The following is a 20,307-nucleotide window of genomic DNA, read 5'->3' on the forward strand; positions in this document are numbered from 1 at the left end:
CATAGCGCAAGGGCAGATGTCTTCACTGTGTCTGGTTGTGATCCCCAGGTTGTGCCAGTCAGCTGTCATATTGATATTGTTTCAGAGTACAGAGTTAATGATCAGGAAGAAAGGCAGTTGGTCCGAAGTCGTAAACCAACCCAATTTCTCATGCTACCACCTATTCATGAGAGCTCAGACGTTCAAATGGAAGGCTTCCAGAGATGGGAGATGAAAACGCTCAAAGGTATGGAAGCAAAGCTCATTGAAGAGCAGCTGAAGGAGCTAGGCATGTTCAGAGAAGGCTCAGAAGGGACGTGATAGCCATGTTTAAGTATTTGAAAGGATATTGCATTGAGGAGGAGGAGGGGACAATATTGTCCTCTGCTGCTCTAGAAACGAGAACAGTGGTTCGCAAGGTCTTCAGTTGGTAGGCTGTTAGGAATTGTGGGAGTTGAAATTCAAAACACCCGGAGGGCCCAAGTTTGCCTATGCCCCTTCTACAGTGAAGAGCAAGAGCAGTTTGACACCAATTTAACTGGTAGGACTCAAGGCTATGGAATCGTGGGAGGTGTAGTTTCACAAGGTCTTCAGTTGGTAGGCTGTTAGGAATTGTGGGAGTTGAAATTCAAAACACCTGGAGGGGCCAAGTTTGCCTATGCCCCTTCTACAGTGAAGTGCAGTTTGACACCAATTTAACTGGTAGGGCTCAAGGCTATGGAATTGTGGGAGGTGTAGTTTCACAAGGTCTTCAGTTGGTAGGTTGTTTAGAATTGTGGGAGTTGTTATCCAAAAAACCTGGAGGGCCCAATGCTAGGGAATCGTGGGAGCTGTAGCTTCACAAGGTGTTTAGTCTTCCCTGCCCAGGAATGCTGCAAACTACAACTTTCAGGATCCATGGCAGTTCATGGGGGTGCCAAGCTGCATTCATTTCACAGTGTAGATGCGACTTAAGTCGGCAGCTGCTTTGCAGAGAGGACTGGAAAGTCTAGAGGAGTTTGAGTCAAGATCTCCTAGGATTCCACAGCACTGAGTCCTGGCAAGTGAAAAGTGGTAGCCAAACTGCGTTCATTCTGCAGTGTAGATGCGACTTAAGTCGGCAGGTGATTTGCAGGCACGTTTGGGAAGGCAGGGGGGGGGGGGGAGAGGATGTGCAATTAGTCCCTCCCCAAATTCCACCCATAATAACCCACGGTCCTGTTAGAGTGGGGTGGACTTTGGCTCCAATCGTGGCGTCACCAGGGGGCGGGAGGGGGGGGGCACTGCCGGAGTCCTTATACCTGCGTCCACCCCCCGAGGCTCCAAAGGAGAAGGAACTGGCCAGGCAAACTGTCAGGGAGGGAGACAAGTAACTCACCCAACTTAGCCAAACGGTCAGGGATCCAGGTAGTTTCCCAGCTTAGCGACCCGGTGAGGGATCCAGCCAGGTAGCTCAAGGAACCTGCTCATCCCCTTCGCTCTCCGGCTTCCTCCTCCTCCTCCTTTCTTCGGGGCTTCCTTCTCTCCTCCATCCTCCGCGATGTCCGTGGCTTTGGAGACGGCCGGCTTCTTCTTGGCGACCGTGGGCTGGGGGATGCTGGGGGTGACCCTCTTCAACAGCTACTGGAGGGTCTCCAGCGTCTCCGGGAATGTCATCACCACCTCCACCCTCTTCGAGAACCTCTGGCAGAGCTGCGCCACCGACTCCACCGGGGTCTACAACTGCTGGGAGTTCCAGTCCCTCCTAGAGCTGCCTGGTAAGTTGGCAACCTCCTTGGGAGGAGGGTGGCTTGGGAAGGGAAGGGAAGGGAAGGGAAGGGGGAGAGATCTGGCCAGGAAAGGCAACCTCAGATGGTGGAGGGGAACGAGCCTCTTCCTCCCCTCCACCATCACCACCACTATCACCACCAACATCATCACTATCACCACCATCACCATCATCACCACAAACACCACCATCACTACCACCATCACCACCACCACCATCACCACCAGTCGTCACCACCACTATCACTACCATCATCACCAACACCACCATCACAATTACCATCACCACCACCAACACCACCACCACCATCACCACCACCATTACTATCTCCATCATCACCACCACCATCACCACCACCACCATCACAATTACCATCACCACCACCAACACCACCATCACCACCATCACCACCACCATTACTATCTCCATCACCACCACCATCACCACCATCACCACATCACAATTACCATCACCACCACCAACACCATCAGCACCACCATTACTATCTCCATCATCACCATCACCACCAACACCACCACCACCACTATCACTGCCATCACCACCACCACCAACACCACCACCAACACCACCATTACCATTACCACCACCACCACCATCATCACTATCACCAACACCACCATCACCACCACAAACACTACCACCAATACCATCATCATCACCACCACCACCATCATCACTATCACCAACACCACCATCACCACCACAAACACTACCACCAATACCATCATCATCACCACCAACACCATCATCACCACCACCATTACCATCACCATCATCACCATCACCACCACCATCGCCAACACCACCATCACCCCAACCTCACCACCACCACTATCACCATCATCACCACCATCATCTTACAGTGTTCTTTTAAGCCGTGTTCCCTAATTGTTGTTTCTCTAGTTTTTGGGGGAGATTTCAGTCCCCAGAAGCCAATGACAACTGAAGCCCCAAACCCATAGAGGACAAAAGTTTGGAAACTTCTGCTTTAAATAGCATCCTAACAACAACACCAAAAGTACAAGCAGACACTTATGGTTCTGAATAGCCCGATACGGAATGGTCCTGTTGTCATGCAGCTCTCAGCAGCATCCATCAACTTCATTCCCATATCATAAGGCAGCAAGCTAACTTAGGGAGGCATCTGCACTGGTGGAACGAATGCATTTTGATACCACTTTCCCTGCGACTATGCCTTCCAGTTTGGAAAAGTGGCGTTTTGGAGTTGCAGGTCCCAGCTCCTCCCCAACCACATTCCCTGACAGTATTATTATATATATTATGACAACAAGTTAAGCAGGGGTTCATTTACACTATGGAATTAATATGGTTTGAAACCATTTCCACTGCCATGGGTTTGACAGGGAAGGTTAAAGACCTTGTAAAACTATAACTCCCAGATTCCATTGCATTGAGCCAGGGCAGTTAAAGTTGTGGCAAAGTTGCATTAATTCCACAGTGCAGATCAGGCATGGACAAACTTGGGCCCTCCAGATGCTTTGGACTTCAACTCCCACAATTCCTAACAGCTGGTTAAGAATTGGCTAAGCTAGAGGGCTGATAGGAACTGTAGTCCAACAAACACAGAAAGGGCTAGCTTAAGGGCTAGAGTACTTCTCCATGTCCCCAATTCACCCATGCACAGTTTGGAAATGTTACCTTTATTCAGACAGCCTAAAACAGTGGTTACCAACCTGTGGTCTGTGAGCCACCAGTGGTCTGCAAGAACGAAAATATGGTCCGCGACCTCACCCCGCAGCAACTGGTTTTGTGAAATGGGGATGTTGAAATGGGAGAGGATAACTGCTCAGGAAAGATTAATACTACCACATCAGCTCTACATTATTAAATATAGTTTTCTGTGGGCAAACAGATGGCGACTACTGGATGGCATTTGTTTTGTATCAGAAACTAGGGCTGATGTGGTCTATCCAATGCAATATTCTGAATCAGCACCCCAAATAACCAAACCAAATCTAAAGTTGACCAAAAACTGATTCATAACTCTGTCCAGAGGAGGACGACTAAAATGATCAAGAGTATGAAGAACAAGCCCTATGAGGAGCGACTTAAAGAGCTGGTTTAGCCTGAAGAAGAGAAGGCTGAGAGGAGACATGATAGCCATGTATAAATACGAGAGAGGAAGTCATAGGGAGGAGGAAGCAAACTTTTTTCTGCTGCTCTGGACACTAGGATGTGGAACAATGGCTTCAAACTACAAGAAAGGAGATTCCATCTGAACATTAGGAAGAACTTCCTGACTGTGAGATCTGTTCAGCAGTGGAACTCTCTGCCCTGGAGTGTGGTAGAGGCTCCTTCTTTGGAAGCTTTTAAACAGAGGTTGGATGGCCATCTGTCGGGGGTGCTTTGAATGCAATTTTCCTGCTTCTTGGCAGAATGGAGTTGGACTGGATGACCCATGAGGTCTCTTCCAACTCTATGATTCTATGATTCTTTTGGTATTAATGTTGGAGAGTGGTCCTTGGTAAAAAAAAAAAAAAAAAAGGTTGGGAACCACTGGTCTAAAGCAAAGTCTAGTCCTGGGTGGGGTGGGAGATTGCCATGGGATCAAGAAACCCCAAATCTGCAAAGCCAGCCGTCTTTAAGCTAAGATCTAAATGTTTGCTTAGTACCTATAACCAGTATTGACCCCTCCTAGGGTTTAAGCAGAATTCAAGAAAACAAAAGAATGTGGTTGGAGATCTATTGATTATTCTCTGGGCAATTGAAAGAAAAAGGGAAACAGACAGCGGTCAGTTAGCTCAGTTGGTTAGAATGTGGTGCTAATAATGCCAAGGTCGATGCCATACAGGCCAGTGACTATTTTAAATTCTTATGGTCAGTCATCCAATGTCAACGAGTCAGCTAATATGACTCCTTGGGTACATCTGCACCAAGCATGGGCCAACTTGGGCCCTCCAGGTGTTTTGGACTTCAACTCCCACCATTCCTATCAGCCTCAGGCCCTTTCCTTTTCCCCCTCAGCCGCTTAAGCAGTTGAGGGGGAAAAGGAAGGGGCCTGAGGCTGTTAGGAATGGTGGGAGTTGGAGTCCAAAACACCTGGAGGGCCCAAGTTTGTTCATACCTGATCTACACTCTAGAATTAACCAAGTTCATCACCATTTGAACTGCCATAGCACAATGTTACAGAATCATGAGTGTTCTAGTTTTCCTAGATCTTTGAGCCATCTCTGCTAGAGGGTAGGTGCCTCTCCAAACTGCAAATCTCTGGATTCCTGCCACCTAGCATTGTAACTTAAGTGATGCCAAACTGTATTAATTCTACAGTATACCTGCACCCTCTGTCCATCTCTTAATTATTATTATTATTTTGCGTATTTCTACCCCGCCCTTCTCAACCCCCGAGGGTTAACACTGCTGTGAAAAGGGAGGAGGTAATTCCACCCATATCCTGTTTGTATGGGCTTGCTCTTGACCATAGTGGGCCACAGAGACTTTGGGTATGAATCAATGGGGCTCATCTTTGTTTACATGTAGAGCAGCTGTTACTATTATTAGGAATCTATAAATATATGCCGACCAAGGGCAAGATTGATGGATGATATCTTTGAAGTGACTGGATTGACCTTGAAGGAGCTGGGGATGGTGACGGCCGACAGGGAGCTCTGGCATGGACTGGTCCATGAAGTCATGAAGAGTCGGAAACGACTGAATGACTGAACAACAACAATAAACATAGGGAATTTTTAGGCCAGGGTTTCCACTTGCAGGGTCTGTTATGGCGAAACATGATCCTACCAACTTCACTTCAATATCCTTGGCACAACAGGGGGAAATCCAACAGGTTTTACACAGAGGTTTTCCCATCTGGGAATTGAAGTCCCAAACGCCTGGAGGGCCAGAGTTGGGAACTGATCCATTGAGGCGATGTTGACTTTCCATTTAATAATAATTCATTCAGTGCATCTAAGCTAGGATTCAAACCACCCACCAGTTCCTGGAAAAATGATATTTTAGACTTTTTAGGGAATTCTGGGAGCTGTAGTCAAAAAGTTACTTTTCCAAACGCTGAAAGACACTCACACGTAATAGACATAGCACAGGGAATATAGAACAAGAATAGGAATCATGGAGCCACAATAGTTATTGGACTGCAACTCCCATCATCCACTAGCCCTGTGTTTCTCAACCTGGGGGGGGGGGTCATGAGTGGGTGTCAGAGGAGTCACCACAACCATCAGAAAACACAGTATTTTCTGTTTGTCATGGGGGTTGTGTGTGGGAAGATTGGCCCAATTCTATTGGTGGGTTTCGGAATGCTCTTTGATTGTAGGTGAATTATAAATACCTGGAACTACAACTCCCAAATGTCAAGGTCTATTTCCCACAAACTCCATCAGTGTTCCCATTTGGGCATATTGAGTATTTGTGCCAAGTTTGGTTCAGATCCATCATTGTTTGAGTCCGCATTGCTCTCTGAATGTAGGTGAACTACAACTCCTGGTGTTTGGGACCCCGGGGGGGGGGGGTCAGAGAGGTCAGCGAATACCATCAGAAAATACAGTATTTTCTGTTGGTTATGGGGGTTCTGTGTGTGAAGATTGGTGGGGTTCAGAATGCTCTTTGATGATAGGTGAACTATAAATCCCCACAAATACAACTCCCAAATGTCAAGGTCTATTTTCCCCAAACTCCACAAGTGTTCACATTTGGGCTTATGTAGTATTTGTGCCAAGTTTGGTCCAGATCCATCATTGTTTGAGTCCACAGTGCTCTCTGGTTATAGGTAAACTACAACTCCAAAACTCAAGGTCAATGTCCACCAAACCTTCCAGTATTTTCTGTTGGTCATGGGAGTTCTGTGTGCCAAGTTGAGTTCAATTCCATCGTTGGTGGAGTTCAGAATGCTCTTGTAAGTGAACTATAAATCCCAGCAAGTATAACTCCCAAATGACAAAATCAACTCCCTCCCGCTCAAACCAAACCAATATTCAAATTCGGGCATATCGGGTATTTGTGCCAAATTTGGTCCATTAAATGAAAATACATCCTGCAGATCAGATATTTACATTACGGTTCATAACAGAAGCAAAATTACAGTTATGAAGCAGCAACGAAAATAATTTTATGGTTGGGAGTCACCACAACATGAGGAACTGTATTATGGGGTTGCAGCATTAGGAAGGTTGAGAAACACTGCACTAGCCAGAAAAAGTAACAGTGGGGATCATTGATGTTTCCAGCCCAAAATCATGGGGAAACGTCACTCAATTCCTTTCCCTGAGGATAGCAGAGACAACTTGTAAGCCTTTCTCCTAAGGCCCTTCAAGGGGGAGCAGGGAGCAAATTCTCCGAGTGCTGGACAGAGAAAGGTTAAGAAGACAACCAGTCTCCTCACTTTCAATAGTTGGCCAAAATGCCATGGGTTTTTTTGCTTCATTGTTTATTGTGCTCTATAGCATCCTGGTCTGTTGTTTGCAGTAGGTTTCTGTTGGCTGCAAAGGTTCAAAACAGCTGTGTACCCACTGGCATATGAGCAGAAGGCCGGGCCAAAGCGTGACTTGGACACAAACAGACATTGTTAATTGCTCAGCTGGTCTCTCTAGCTGTGGTCTGATCCGTTTCCAAGAGAGGAGAGTCGGGATATGGCCATGATGGCCAAGGTTTTTCTCAATGTTTCCACAATGCTGTAACTACCTTTGAGCTCCCCAAAGCCCACCTCAAAAGCCAGGAAGCTACCAGGAATGATGGAGATCCATTTTGTTGTTGAGTTGGTAGCTGCCTTTGGCGGCGGATTTTGAGTGTTGCTAAAAAGTCACCAAATTGTTAATTCTTGAATTTTGTTATTGTTGTATCCTCACCACAAGGGATAGGGAGAACTGTTTGTTCTTATGTCTTTCAAGTCATTTCCGACTTATGGAAAGATATGTTTAGAGCCAAAATGTACCCGTTGCCTTCATCTAACATGGAGAGAAAGGATGTGTAATAAAATGAATGAAGTTTTGAGGCTCAAACCTATCCTATTCTATCTCACATCTACACTGTGAAATTAATACAATTTGACAGCAACTTAAATAGTAATGGCTCGGTACTGGGAGTTGTAGTTGGGTTTTTTTGTCGTGTCAGGAGCAAGTCGCTTCTGGTGTGAGAGAATTGGCCGTCTGCAAGGATGTTGCCCAGGGGACGCCTGGATGATTTGATGTTTTTATCATCCTTGTGGGAGGCTTCTCTCATGTCCCCGCATGAAGAGCTGGAGCTGATAGAGGGAGCTCATCCACCTCTCCCTGGATTCGAACCTGTGACCTGTCAGTCTTCAGTCCTGCCGGCATAGGGGTTTAACCCACTACGCCACCGGGGGCTCCTGTAGTTGGGTGAGGCACCAGCATTCTTTGGTACAGAAGGCTAAAGACCTTGTAAAGCTACAGCTCCCATGATTCCATAATATTGAGTCATGGCAGTTAAAGCAGTGTCAAACTGCACAAATTCCCCAGTGTTGATGCACCCTAAGTCAGTCACTTGTGCCTTTGCCCCTAGTACTCTATTCCACCCTTCAAACTATAATAAGTAAACCTTCAAACTACAAGAAAGGAGATTCCATCTGAACATTAGGAAGAACTTCCTGACTGTGAAAGCTGTTCAGCAGTGGAACTCTCTGCCTCAGAGTGTGGTGGAGGCTCCTTTTTTGGAGGCTTTTAAACAGAGGCTGGATGGCCATCTGTTGGGGATGCTTTGAATGCAATTTTCCTGCTTCTTGGCAGAATTGGATTGGACTGGATGGCCCATGAGGTCTCTTCTAACTCTATGATTCCATTGCTACATAACATAGTCTTTTTTGGGCAGTTCTGGAGTTCTCCTCCGACAGACAGAAAGAAATGAAGACGGAAGGAAGGAACTTTCAAAGACCATTCCTTGTGTTTATTTGCTCATGAGAAGTATAACTATGTTATCAATTTTGCTCAAACACTCACCACCTTTAGAAAGGAAAGGCAAAGGGATTTGTGGTTTTGGCACGCGCAGCGAGTAAACAGGTCCGTTTCATGACTTCTAACAAAGCCATACAGTATGTGGAATGAGACACGGGATTCGCGATATAAATCTTTATCGATGTTGCTTTCAGAGGCAAGACCAAATAATTTGTCCCTTTTCCTCCCCATCGTGAGAAAGTCATCGAAAGACCATTTACATTTTCAGGATTTATTCTGGCTCAATATCAGCAGAGAAGGCTAAAGACCTTGTAAAACTACATCTCCTAGGATTCCAAAGCCATTAACCATGGCAGTTCAAGTGGTGCCAAACTGCATTAAATATACAGTGTAGATGCACACTCTGTCCCTCCATCTGCTCAGTGCAGTTGCTTCTTGTGGTTCGATATTAAGATTATCCCAAAATCCCAACTTTGATTTCGAGGTTGCTTTGCTGAGGGCTCTGATATTGGGTTGCTGTAAGTTTTCTGGCTGTATGGCCATGTTCCAGAAGCATTCTCTCCTGGTGTTTCACCCACATCTATGGCAGGCATCCTCAGAGGTTGTGCGGACTCTGATATTGCCCTTAGCCTTGTTGATCACGTCTCTTTCTTTTCCTTCTTAGCTTATCTGCAAGCTTCCCGGGCCCTTATGATCACCGCACTGGTATTTGGTTTCTTAGGCATCCCGTGCGGCATGCTGGGTCTGCAATGCACCAAAGTGGCCGAAGACAGTCCCAACCTGAAGTCTAAGATGGCTGTTGTTGCCGGATGCATGTTCCTCCTGGCTGGTGAGTCGAGTTCACACGTGACCATTGCTATCTTCTACCACTTACTTAGTTATGATTGCCTAACTACCTAATTGATTGTAAGATATAGTCGTTTGGTGGTACTGAAATTAGTGTGCACTTTACAATCCGATGGCATCTCAGAATTAAGAAAAATAGTGGGACATCTAATTACCTCTCTCAAAAAAAAGTTTGCCCCAGGCACAGTCAGGCCATTGTATGCTAATCAAGGTGGTCAGTTGAAACATTCACACCTAGCTCCAACAGACAAGAGTCCTTTGTCTCACCCTGGTCATTCCACAGATATATAAACCCTTTTGCCTAGTTCCAACAGACCTCACTACCTCTGAGGATGCTTGCCATAGATGCAGGCGAAACATCAGGAGAGACTGCCTCTAGACCATGGCCATATAGCCCAAAAAAACCTACAACAACCCAGTGATTCCGGCCATGAAAGCCTTCGACAATACAAAATAGTAAATAACTTCTCCTGATCTGATCGTCACTGTGGCGCAGCCGGCTGGGAATCAGCTGCATTAAGGTCAGAGTGAGCTTCCGACCAATTTGTGTAGCTTGCTGTTGACCTTTGCAGCCTGAAAGACAGTTTCTGTCAAGTAGGAAATTTAGGTACTGCTTATGCATCGAGGCTAATTTAACTAACTTACGAGGCCATAAAAATCTCCAGCAAGCATGCAAAGAATGATAAAGTACTTCATCAGTGTCACAAATGGATGGTGAAGGGACAGCTCCTCTGGTGGCCAGAATACCCTCATGAAAAGCTGAAATGTTAAATAGCCTCTGAGTGCCTGTCTATATATGTTGTGTGTCTATGGCATTGAGTATTTGACATGTATATGCACTTTGTAATCCGCCCTGAGTCCCCTGTGGAGTGAGAAGGGCAGAATATAAATAATAAATAAATAAGTAGTCTACAGCCTACCTGAAGAGCCAGCAGCCAGACTGAAAGATAGAGGTCCATTTAGAAGGCAATTGGGACACAAGAAGAGAATGTTTCCAGTTCCTTTCTATCCATGAGTGAGGTTTCAATGAGGAATTATGAGGTCCTGGTTCTCAGTGGTGGAAAGGGATTGAAATTGACCTTCTCTTAGACTCTGATCTCCAGCTGAACAAACCTCTGTCATTTGGTGAGGCTGCTGGTTCTTAAGGTAGGCTGCGGGGGGGGGGGGGGGGGGCATTTATGGTCATGACAATAGTGCTACGTTTGCATAGGAGCAGTTACGGATCTCTACCTGCAATACAACATGCCAGCCATAAATTTCAAAGTCCAAAACATCACAGAATTAAGTTCTGAGGTAGGGAATGTTGGGAGTTGCATTGCTGCAATGCCCAAAGAGCCACATGATTCCCTGCTCTAAAAACACACACACAATGTAAAACAAACAAACAAACCCATAATTTTGCTGAAATAGAAATGTATATTATTCTATCAGATTTGTTTAAAGGAAAGGCATGCATGCATGTTTGGAGGCTACTCTTTCCTTACCACTTAGTAGCTTACTTAACTTATGAAATCTGCATCTTCTTCCTCATGCTATGTCACGTTTGGCTTAAGTTTTCTGTTTTTCTTCTCCCTGCTCAGGTCTCTGTGGCATGGTGACGATCTCCTGGTACGCCTTCAATATTACCCGCGACTTCTTTAACCCGCTCTTTGCTGGTACAAAGTAAGCCCATAACATAGTGGCAAGTGGAGGGCAGGGGGGATATAGGGCAACAAGCAGAGAGCAAACTTGTGTAGGCACAAGAGGGGAGATAAAGTGGGAAATAATAGTAATAATAATAATAATAATAATAATAATAATAATGACTCTGGCACAAACCAGTCAAGGTGGTCACAGTGGTGATCGGCACACTGGGTGCAGTGCCTAAAGACCTTGGCTTGCACTTAAACACAATCGACACTGACAAAATTATCATCTGCCAGCTGCAAAAGGCCACCCTACTGGGTGCACAATTAGACTACTGCAATGTGCTCTACGTAGGGCTGCCTTTGAAGACTGCCTGGAAGCTTCAATTAGTCCAGCGGTCAGCAGCCGGGTTGCTCACCGGAGCGGCGTACAGGCAGCATACAACTCCTCTGTTATGCCAGCTCCTTTGGTTGTCGATCTGCTTCCGAGCACAATTCAAAGTGCTGGTTTTAACCTTTAAAGCTCTAAATGGTTCTGGCCCAGACTACATCTCCAAACATATCTCCTACTATGAATCATCATGAAGTTTAAGATCATCTGGAGTGGCCCTGCTCTAGATCCCACTGCCATCGCAAATGTGATTGGTGGAGATGAGAGACAGGGCCTTCTCAACAGTAGCTCCCCGTCTATGGAATTCCCTCCCCAAAGACATCAGACTGGCCACCTCCCTCCTGTCCTTTAGAAGGAAACTCAAGACTTGGCTGTGGGACCTTGCATTTGACCATTGAACAGTGGCTTGTATGAAGAAGACATAAGCAATTTCGAAGTGATAATGAATTGACCCAGACCCAGATTTTAATTGGTGTGTTTATTTAATTTGTTGATTGTTCTTATCATCATGATGGCACCGAATTGTGTTTGCTATGAAGCTGCCCTGAGTCCCCCCTCGGGGGTGAGAAGGGCAGGGTACAAGTATATGAAATAAATGAAGTTAAATAAATAAGTTATTTGCAGGTACATCACACAGTCCTAGACACTTGGGAAGTAATTGACATGTGATTCAATACAACAGCCAGCAGAGTGATCTTGTTCGCTGGGGACTCATCTTGTTGTGTTTCAAATATAATAATAACAACAATAATAACAATAATGATAATAATAAAAAACTGCAAAGACTCTGGCACAAGCCAGTAAAGGTGGTCCCAGAGGTGATCGGCACACTAGGTGGTGTGCCTAAAGACCTCGACCTGCACTTAAAAACAATCAATGCCAACAAAATTACCACCTGTCATCTGCAAAAGGCCCCCCTACTTGGATCTGCACCTATTATCTGCCGATACATCACATAGTCCTAGACACTTGGGAAGTGTCCGATGTGTTATCCAATACAACAGCCAGGATAATGATCTTGTTTGCTTTGTACTAATCCTGTTGTATTAGGAGCCACTGTTGAAAAGGCCCTGTCTCTCATCTCCACCAATCGCGTTTGAGACGGTGGTGGGATTGAGAGCAGGGCCTCTCCAGATGATCTTAAAGACTTTGTATTTCTAGGTGCAAAGATTACTGCAGATGCAGACTGCAGCCAGGAAATCAGGAGACACTTACTTCTTGGGAGGAGAGCAATGACCAATCTTGATAGAATAGTGAAGAGTAGTGACATCACACTGGCAACAAAGATCCGCATAGTTAAAGCAATGGTATTCCCTATAGTCACCTACGGATGTGAGAGCTGGACCATAGGGAAGGCTGAGCGAAGGAAGAGAGATGTTTTTGAACTGTGGTGTTGGAGGAAAGTGCTAAGAGTGCCTTGGACTGCGAGAAGATCCAACCAGTCCATACTTCAGGAAATAAGGCCTGAGTGCTCATTGGAGGGAAGGATAGTAGAGACCAAGATGAAGTACTTTGGCCACTTCATGAGAAGAAAGGAAAGCTTAGAGAAGACAGTTGTGCTGGGGAAAACAGAAGGAAAAAGGAAGAGGGGCTGACCAAGAGCAAGGTGGATGGATGGGATCCTTGAAGTGACTGGATTGACCTTGAAGGAGCTGGGGGTGGTGACAACCGACAGGGAGCTCTGCCGTGGGATGGTCCATGAAGTCACGAAGAGTCAGAAACGACTGAACGAATGAATAACAAAAATCCTGTTGTGTATCAAATAATAATAATAGTTATCATTGGATTGGCACAAACATTGTCCCTCGGTTGGAGTCCCAAGATCTCAGAATCTAGCCTTGAGTTTCACCATCTAAAAACTGCTCAAAATCTAGCATGGAAATGAAAAGTTGCTAGAAGTGTTATGTTTATATGGATCAGACCAACTGAAGGAACTGGTTCTCAATGTGTCTTTCTTCATGGCATAGGTATGAAATTGGGCCTGCTCTCTACCTGGGATGGAGCGCGTCACTGCTGGTGATCATTGGCGGAGGATGTCTGTTCACTTCATGTCGGAAACAGTTAGCACAGGAACCGAAGTGAGTGAGAGTTGTGTTTGACAAAGCTGGCTCGTCCATTTTTCTGTGGCTTGTCCCATTTCTTTGTTATTGCCATCATTGATTTTGTTTTTGTTTTTATTTCCATTGTTCCTCCCTGGGTAGCTGATTTTTCCTACAAACAGTATAATTATGTTATTCTTCCGTTAACTCCCAGCATTAGCACTGATAAAGAATGGTAAAAAAAGGGTTGGAGAAACACAGACTTCAGTGTTAGGTTGCATCAGCCAATCTGCAGGAAGCTATGCAATGAAGCATGAGATGGAAAAGAATGGGATTCTATTCCAGCAGATTGATGCCATAGCTATGTGTGTCTGCCTACAAAAGGCAAGGTGAACAGCAGCTTTTACTAGAATTCCTTAGTGAATGTATATGAATAGAGAGAAAAGGAGAACACCCAGTGTGAAGGCATCTACACTGTGGAATGAATGCAGTCTGCCCCACTTTTAACTGCCATGTCTCCATACTATGGAATCTTGGGATCTGAAGTTTGGTGAGACATTAGAACAGCGTTTCTCAAACTAGGGGTCAGGACCCCGGCGGAGGGGGTCATGAGGGTGTCAGAGGGATCGCCAAAGACCATTAGAAAACACAGTATTTTCAGTCGGTCATGAGGGTTCTGTGTGAGAAGTTTGGCCCAATTCTATTTTTATTCATTACATTTGGCCCAGTCCTTAGTTTTAAATGTGTCATGATGTTATCGTTTTATTGTTTTACTGTTATTGCTTTAATGTGTATGGGTTTGCTTTCTGAGATTTATTGTTGTATTTCTTATGCTGTTGTTTTATTGAGGGCCTTGGCCTTTGTAAGCCGCACTGAGTCCTTCGGGAGATGTTAGCGGGGTACAAATAAAGATAATAATAATAATAATAATAATAATAATAATAATAATTGGCGGGGTTCAGAATGTTCTTTGATTGTAGGTGAACTATAAATCCCAGCAACTACAATTCCCAAATGTTAAGGTCTATTTCCCCCAAAATCCACCGGTGTTCACATTTGGGCATATTGAGTATTCGTGCCAAGTTTGGTCCAGATCCATCATTGTTTGAGTCCACAGTGCTCTCTGGATGTAGGTGAACTACAACTCCAAAATTCAAGGTCAATGCCCACCAAACCCTTCCAGGACTTTCTGTTGGTCGGGAGAGTTCTGTGTGCCAAGACTGCCTCAATTCCACCATTGGTGGAGTTCAGAAAGCTCTTTGATTGTAGGCGAATTATAAATCCCAGCAACTAAAACTTCCAAATGACAAAATCACCCCGCCGCCAGCCCCATCAGTATTCAAATTTGGGCATATCGGGTATTTGTGCCAAATGTGGTCCAGTGAATGAAAATACATCCTGCATATCAGATATTCACAATAGTACCAAAAGGACAGTTATGAAGTAGCAACTAAAATAATGTTATGGTAGGGGGTCACCACATAGGAGCCCCCGGTGGTCCAGTGGATTAAACCGCTGAGCTGCTGAGCTTGTTGACCAAAAAGTCGCAGGTTTAATCCAGGGAGCGGCATGAGCTTCCACTGTTAGCCCCAGCTTCTGTCAGTCTAGCAGTTTGAAAACATGCAAATGTGAGTAGATCAATAGGTACTTCTCCAATGGGAATGTAATGGCACTCCATGCAGTCATGCCAGCCACATGACCTTGGAGGTGACTACGGACAACGCCAGCTCTTCGGCTTAGAAATGGAGATGAGCACCAACCCCCAAAGTCGGACATGACTGGACTTAATGTCAGGGGAAAACCTTTACCTTTACCTGGGGGTCACCACAAAATGAGGAACTGTATTAAGGGGTCACAGTATTAGGAAGGTTGAGAAGCACTTCACTAGAAGTATTTGCAAAGAAAATGAAGACCTTATAAAACTGCAAATGTCAGAATCCCATGCTTTTGTGTCTTGACAGTTTTGCGTATTCATACAAGGCCACCAAGAGTCCAATGACGGCTCCTGCAGCTTCGGTCCCTCGTCCTCGCGTCGAATCCACCACCAGCAGCACCGGGAAGTATGGCAGGAATGCTTACGTCTGAACCTGCATTGGAAATAGGGGGGCATGACCCCCTGAAAGAACATTTTTGCAGATGTCTCTCAGGCAGCCTGGAACCTGTACGGGTTTTCTTTCAGAACAGAGACAGAAAGGGACAAAGGAAACTTCAGTCCCGTCTCAAGCCCAGGTCTTGTGATGATGCTAGGAATTGGACAGAGGCTCCAATTTTCCATCTTTGAGTCTGAGCCTAGCAAATAGTGCCTTGTCCAAGGTTATTTATTGCAAGGGAGAGCTGTGTTGTGTATCACAATTTTGTCTGCTTTCCCTTCTGCTTGGATGGAATTATCTTTGGGGTTTTTCGGTGCCCTGTGATCAGATATAGTTGATACTGGAAAGCTACGGGGACTTGGTTGAATCACACCTTCCTCCTGGAGAACCTCTTTCTTCACTTACTGGTGGCGCTTGTCCCTTCCATAGATCAAATGAAGAGACTTTGTGAAATGGACTGATCATTTTTTTAAAAAAATAGTGTATTCCAGAAACTAACATTAATCTAAGTGGTGGGGGCACCTCAGCACAAATTTGCCTAAATATATTTAAATGGCTATTTTCTTAATAATATGGAAGTTGTGTATCTTTCCAAACCCTATGTGTACTGATCTTGCTGAATCGGGAACTGGGATGGGGAACCTAAGTGGGAGAAATGGAGGTCAACAATGTCAAAATAAGAGATCTGATGCTGACAATAATTGCTTGAGAAACATCAAGAGCAACACTGCAATCTGGGACACTCAAGGAGTAAGTCCTCTTGAAGTCATGAGACCTTGCACCTGAGTGGACACACATAGGCTTGTGGGATTCACTCCCCATTGGTATACGGTAGACTCCTGCAGAAGTGAGAGGATCCCTCTTGTCCAGAGGAAAAGTGTTCTTGCCATACATCAAGGGAACCACTGACTGCATAGGGAAGCTGATGAGGAAACACAACATACAAACTATCTACAGACCCACCAAGAAAATCCAACAAATGCTACGTTCAGCAAAGGACAAGAGGGATCCTCTCACCTCTGCAGGAGTCTACCGTATACCATGCAGCTGTGGACACGTCTACATAGGGACCACCAAACGCAGCATTGCCCAAATACGAATCAAGGAAGATGAAAGGCACTGCAGACTACTTCAACCAGAGAAGTCAGCCATAGCAGAGCACCTGATGAACCAACCTGGACACAGCATTTTATTTGAGAACACAGAAATGCTGGACCACTCTCACAACCACCATGTCAGACTACACAGAGAAGCCATTGAAATCCACAAGCATGTGGACAATTTCAACAGAAAGGAGGAAATCATGAAGATGAACAAAATCTGGCTACCAGTATTAAAAAATTCTAAAATTAAAACAGCAAAGCAGCAGAGGGAAAACAATCAGGAACATCTAATCACCTCTCAACAAAAGATTGCTCCAGGCACTTTCAGGATATCAAATGCTAATCAAGGTGGTCAGTTGAAACATTCACACCTAGCTCCAGCAAGAGTCCTTTGTTCCACCCTGGTCTTTTCACAGATATATAAACCCATTTTCCTAGTTCCAACAGACCTCACAACCTCTGAGGATGCTGGCCATAGATGCAGGCGAAACGTCAGGAGAGAATGCCTCTAGAACATGGCCATATAGCCCAAAAAAACCTACAACAACCCAATATGTGCATTGCCATATACTTTCAAGTCATTTCCAAGTTATGGGGATCCTAAGGTTAACCTATCACAGGGTTTTCTGGAGCTGAGAGTGTGTGACTCCCTCAAATCATTCAATGGTTTTCCCTGTCTGGCTACTGAAATACCTTCATGGGCTTGGGGTGAAAAGAGTATTTGGCTTTTGGTACAAGGAAGTTAAGATGGCACCTAATCTTGAATCTATATAGAACAGCCTTTCTCAACTTGGGAGAGTCATGAGGGGCTGTCAGAGGGGTTGCCAAGAACCATCAGAAAACACAGTATTTTCTGTTGGTTATGGGGGTTCTGTGTGGGAAGTTTGGCCCAATTCCATAATTGGTGGGGTTCAGAATGCTCTTTGATTGTAGGAGAACTACAAATCACAGCAACTACAACTCCCAAATGTCAAGGTCAATTTTTCTCAAACTCCACCAGTGTTCACAATTGGGCATATTGAGTATTCATACCAAGTTTGGTCCAAATCAACCATTGTTTGAGTCCACAGTGCTCTCTGGATGTAGGTGAACTACAACTCCAAAACTTAAGGTCAATGCCCACCAAACCCTTCTGATATTTTCTGTTGGGTATGGGAGTTCTGTGTGCCAAGTTTGGTTCAACTCCATCATTAGTGGAGTTTAGAAGGCTCTTTGATGATAGGTGAATTATAAATCCCAGCAACTACAACTCAACCCCACCTGTATTCAAATTTGGGTGTGTCGGGTATTTGTGCCAAATTTGGTCAAGTGAATGAAAATACATCCTGCATATCAGATATTTACACTACGATTCATAACAGTAGCAAAATTACTGTTATGAAGTAGCAATGAAAATAATTCTATAGTTGGGGTCAGAACAACATGAGGAACTGTGTTAAGGGGTCGCGGCATTATGGAGGTTGAGAACCACTGATATAGAAGATTCAACACCATTCCTTTTTTAGTTAAGCATTACTCAAAGGCTCATAGAGAGAAGACATTTGCTGTGACTTGGAAGGAACATAAAAGAAGTGTCATTAAAAAAAAGTGAAGACTTTGATCTGGACATGAGACACACCAGATCATGCATTTCAAGGTGTTTTTCATATTAAAACACATATTGTTTGGAACTGTAACCGATTCCGTTTACTATCCTTTGAATTTCCACTTATGTTGCATGAATCATAGAATCAGAGAGTTGGAAGAGACCTCATGGGCCATCCAGTCCAACCCCCTGCCAAGAAGCAGGAATATTGCATTCAAATCACCCCTGACAGATGGCCACCCAGCCTCTGTTTAAAGCTTTCAAAGAAGGAGCCTCTACCACACTCCGGGGCAGAGAGTTCCACTGCTGAACAGCTCTCACAGTCAGGAAGTTCTTCCTCATGTTCAGATGGAATCTCCTCTCTTGTCTTTTGAAGCCATTGTTCCACGTCCTAGTCTCCAGGGAAGCAGAAAACAAGCTTGCTCCCTCCTCCCTGTGGCTTCCTCTCACATATTTATACATAGCTATCATATCTCCTCTCAGCCTTCTCTTCTTCAGGCTAAACATGCCCAGTTCCCTAAGCCACTCCTCATAGGGCTTGTTTTCCAGACCCTTGATCATTTTAGTTGCCCTCCTCTGGACACATTCCAGTATGTCCATATCTCTCTTGAATTGTGGTGCCCAGAATTGGACACAATATTCCAGGTGTGATCTAACCAAGGTGGAATAGAGGGGTAGCATGACTTCCCTAGATCGAGACACTATGCTCCGATTGATGCAGGCCAAAATCCCATTGGCTTTTTTGCCGCCACATCACATTGTTGGCTCATGTTTAACTTGCTGTCCACGAGGACTCCAAGATCTTTTTCACACGTACTGCTCTCGAGCCAGGCATCATCGTCCCCCATTCTTATGGGATGGAGGGGAAATTCCTTTGCGGGGTAGACTGCTTATTTTTGAAGAGGTTGCAGGACGAATGTCCTCATATTGCCCCAACACAATCCAAACCAGGGAGAAGCATACATGGATTTCTTTACTTCCAGTGGCCCGTAGTGCAATCTGATCCATGTTTATTCAAGAGGCACTGGCAGTCACGACTCTTAAGCCTCCTTGCAAACATAGATGCATGCAGAAGGCTAGAGAAGCAGAACTCATGTTGATTGAACAACAACCACCCAAAGGTCTTCCATTTGCAGCCTGGCAGCCTAGCTGAAGATTCATATAACTTCGGAGCATTCATTCCTCGTATTGTCGAAGGCTTTCATGGCCAGAATCACTGGGTTGTTGTAGGTTTTTTGGGGCTATATGGCCATGTTCTAGAGGCATTATCTCCTGACGTTTCTCCTGCATCTATGGCAAGCATCCTCAGAGGCAAGCGTCCACAAGCATGTGGACAATTTCAACAGAAAGGAGGAAACCATGAAAATGAACAAAATCTGGCTACCAGTATTAAAAAAACTCTAAAATTAACAGCAAAGCAGCAGAGGGAAAACAATCAGGGACATCTAATCTCAACAAAAAGATTGCTCCAGGTACTGCCAGGCCATCAAATGCTAATCAAGGTGGTCAGTTGAAACATTCACACCTAGCTCCAGGAGACAAGAGTTCTTTGTCCCACCCTGGTCTTTCCACAGATATATTAACCCATTTCCTAGTTCCAACAGACCTCACTACCTCTGAGGATGCTTGCCATAGATGCAGGCGAAACGTCAGGAGAGAATGCCTCTAGAACATGGCCATATAAAAAACCTACAACAACTCATTCCTTCCTCGATTTCATTTAAACAGTAGCAGGATTCATTGTCTCTGCCTTGGGCCAAACTATTGAATCATTTGTGTTTGGAGTGACAAGACAGTGGTTCTCAACCTTTGGTCCTCCAAGCACTTTGGTCTTCCAACTCCCAGAAATCCCAGCCATCTTACCGGCTGTTAACTGTGGGAGCTAAAGTCCAAAACACCTGGAGGACCAAAGGTTGGGAACGACTGTTCTAGATTCAGCATGGCTTACTCTTCCTTTCATAGCCACCCAATAATGTGATAGAAGGTCAGCTGATAGC

The 20,307-nt window shown here is 45.0% G+C and overlaps 1 protein-coding gene across 1 annotated transcript; it reads left to right on the forward strand.

Moving 5' to 3' along the window:
- Window positions 1-1,298: 1,298 nt before the first annotated feature.
- On the forward strand, window positions 1,299-16,181 carry CLDN15 (claudin 15). The gene is made up of 5 exons (XM_060780101.2): window positions 1,299-1,715; window positions 9,296-9,460; window positions 11,058-11,139; window positions 13,461-13,571; window positions 15,494-16,181. Exons 1-5 carry the CDS (start codon window positions 1,499-1,501, stop codon window positions 15,615-15,617), a joined length of 699 nt encoding a protein of 232 aa, XP_060636084.2. The 5' UTR covers window positions 1,299-1,498; the 3' UTR covers window positions 15,618-16,181.
- Window positions 16,182-20,307: the final 4,126 nt, after the last annotated feature.

The sequence above is a fragment of the Anolis sagrei genome, chromosome 6 (assembly GCF_037176765.1).
Source record: "Anolis sagrei isolate rAnoSag1 chromosome 6, rAnoSag1.mat, whole genome shotgun sequence".
Classification (NCBI taxonomy): Eukaryota; Metazoa; Chordata; class Lepidosauria; order Squamata; family Dactyloidae; genus Anolis; species Anolis sagrei.

What these genes read in the sequence shown, in the direction of transcription:
- CLDN15 (XM_060780101.2), top strand. Translation starts at nt 1,499, where the DNA reads ATGTCCGTGGCTTTGGAGACGGCCGGCTTCTTCTTGGCGACCGTGGGC. An exon ending in GTCCCTCCTAGAGCTGCCTG is followed by an intron (nt 1,716 to 9,295) that starts GTAAGTTGGCAA and finishes TTTCCTTCTTAG; the next exon opens with CTTATCTGCAAGCTTCCCGG. An exon ending in ATGCATGTTCCTCCTGGCTG is followed by an intron (nt 9,461 to 11,057) that starts GTGAGTCGAGTT and finishes CTCCCTGCTCAG; the next exon opens with GTCTCTGTGGCATGGTGACG.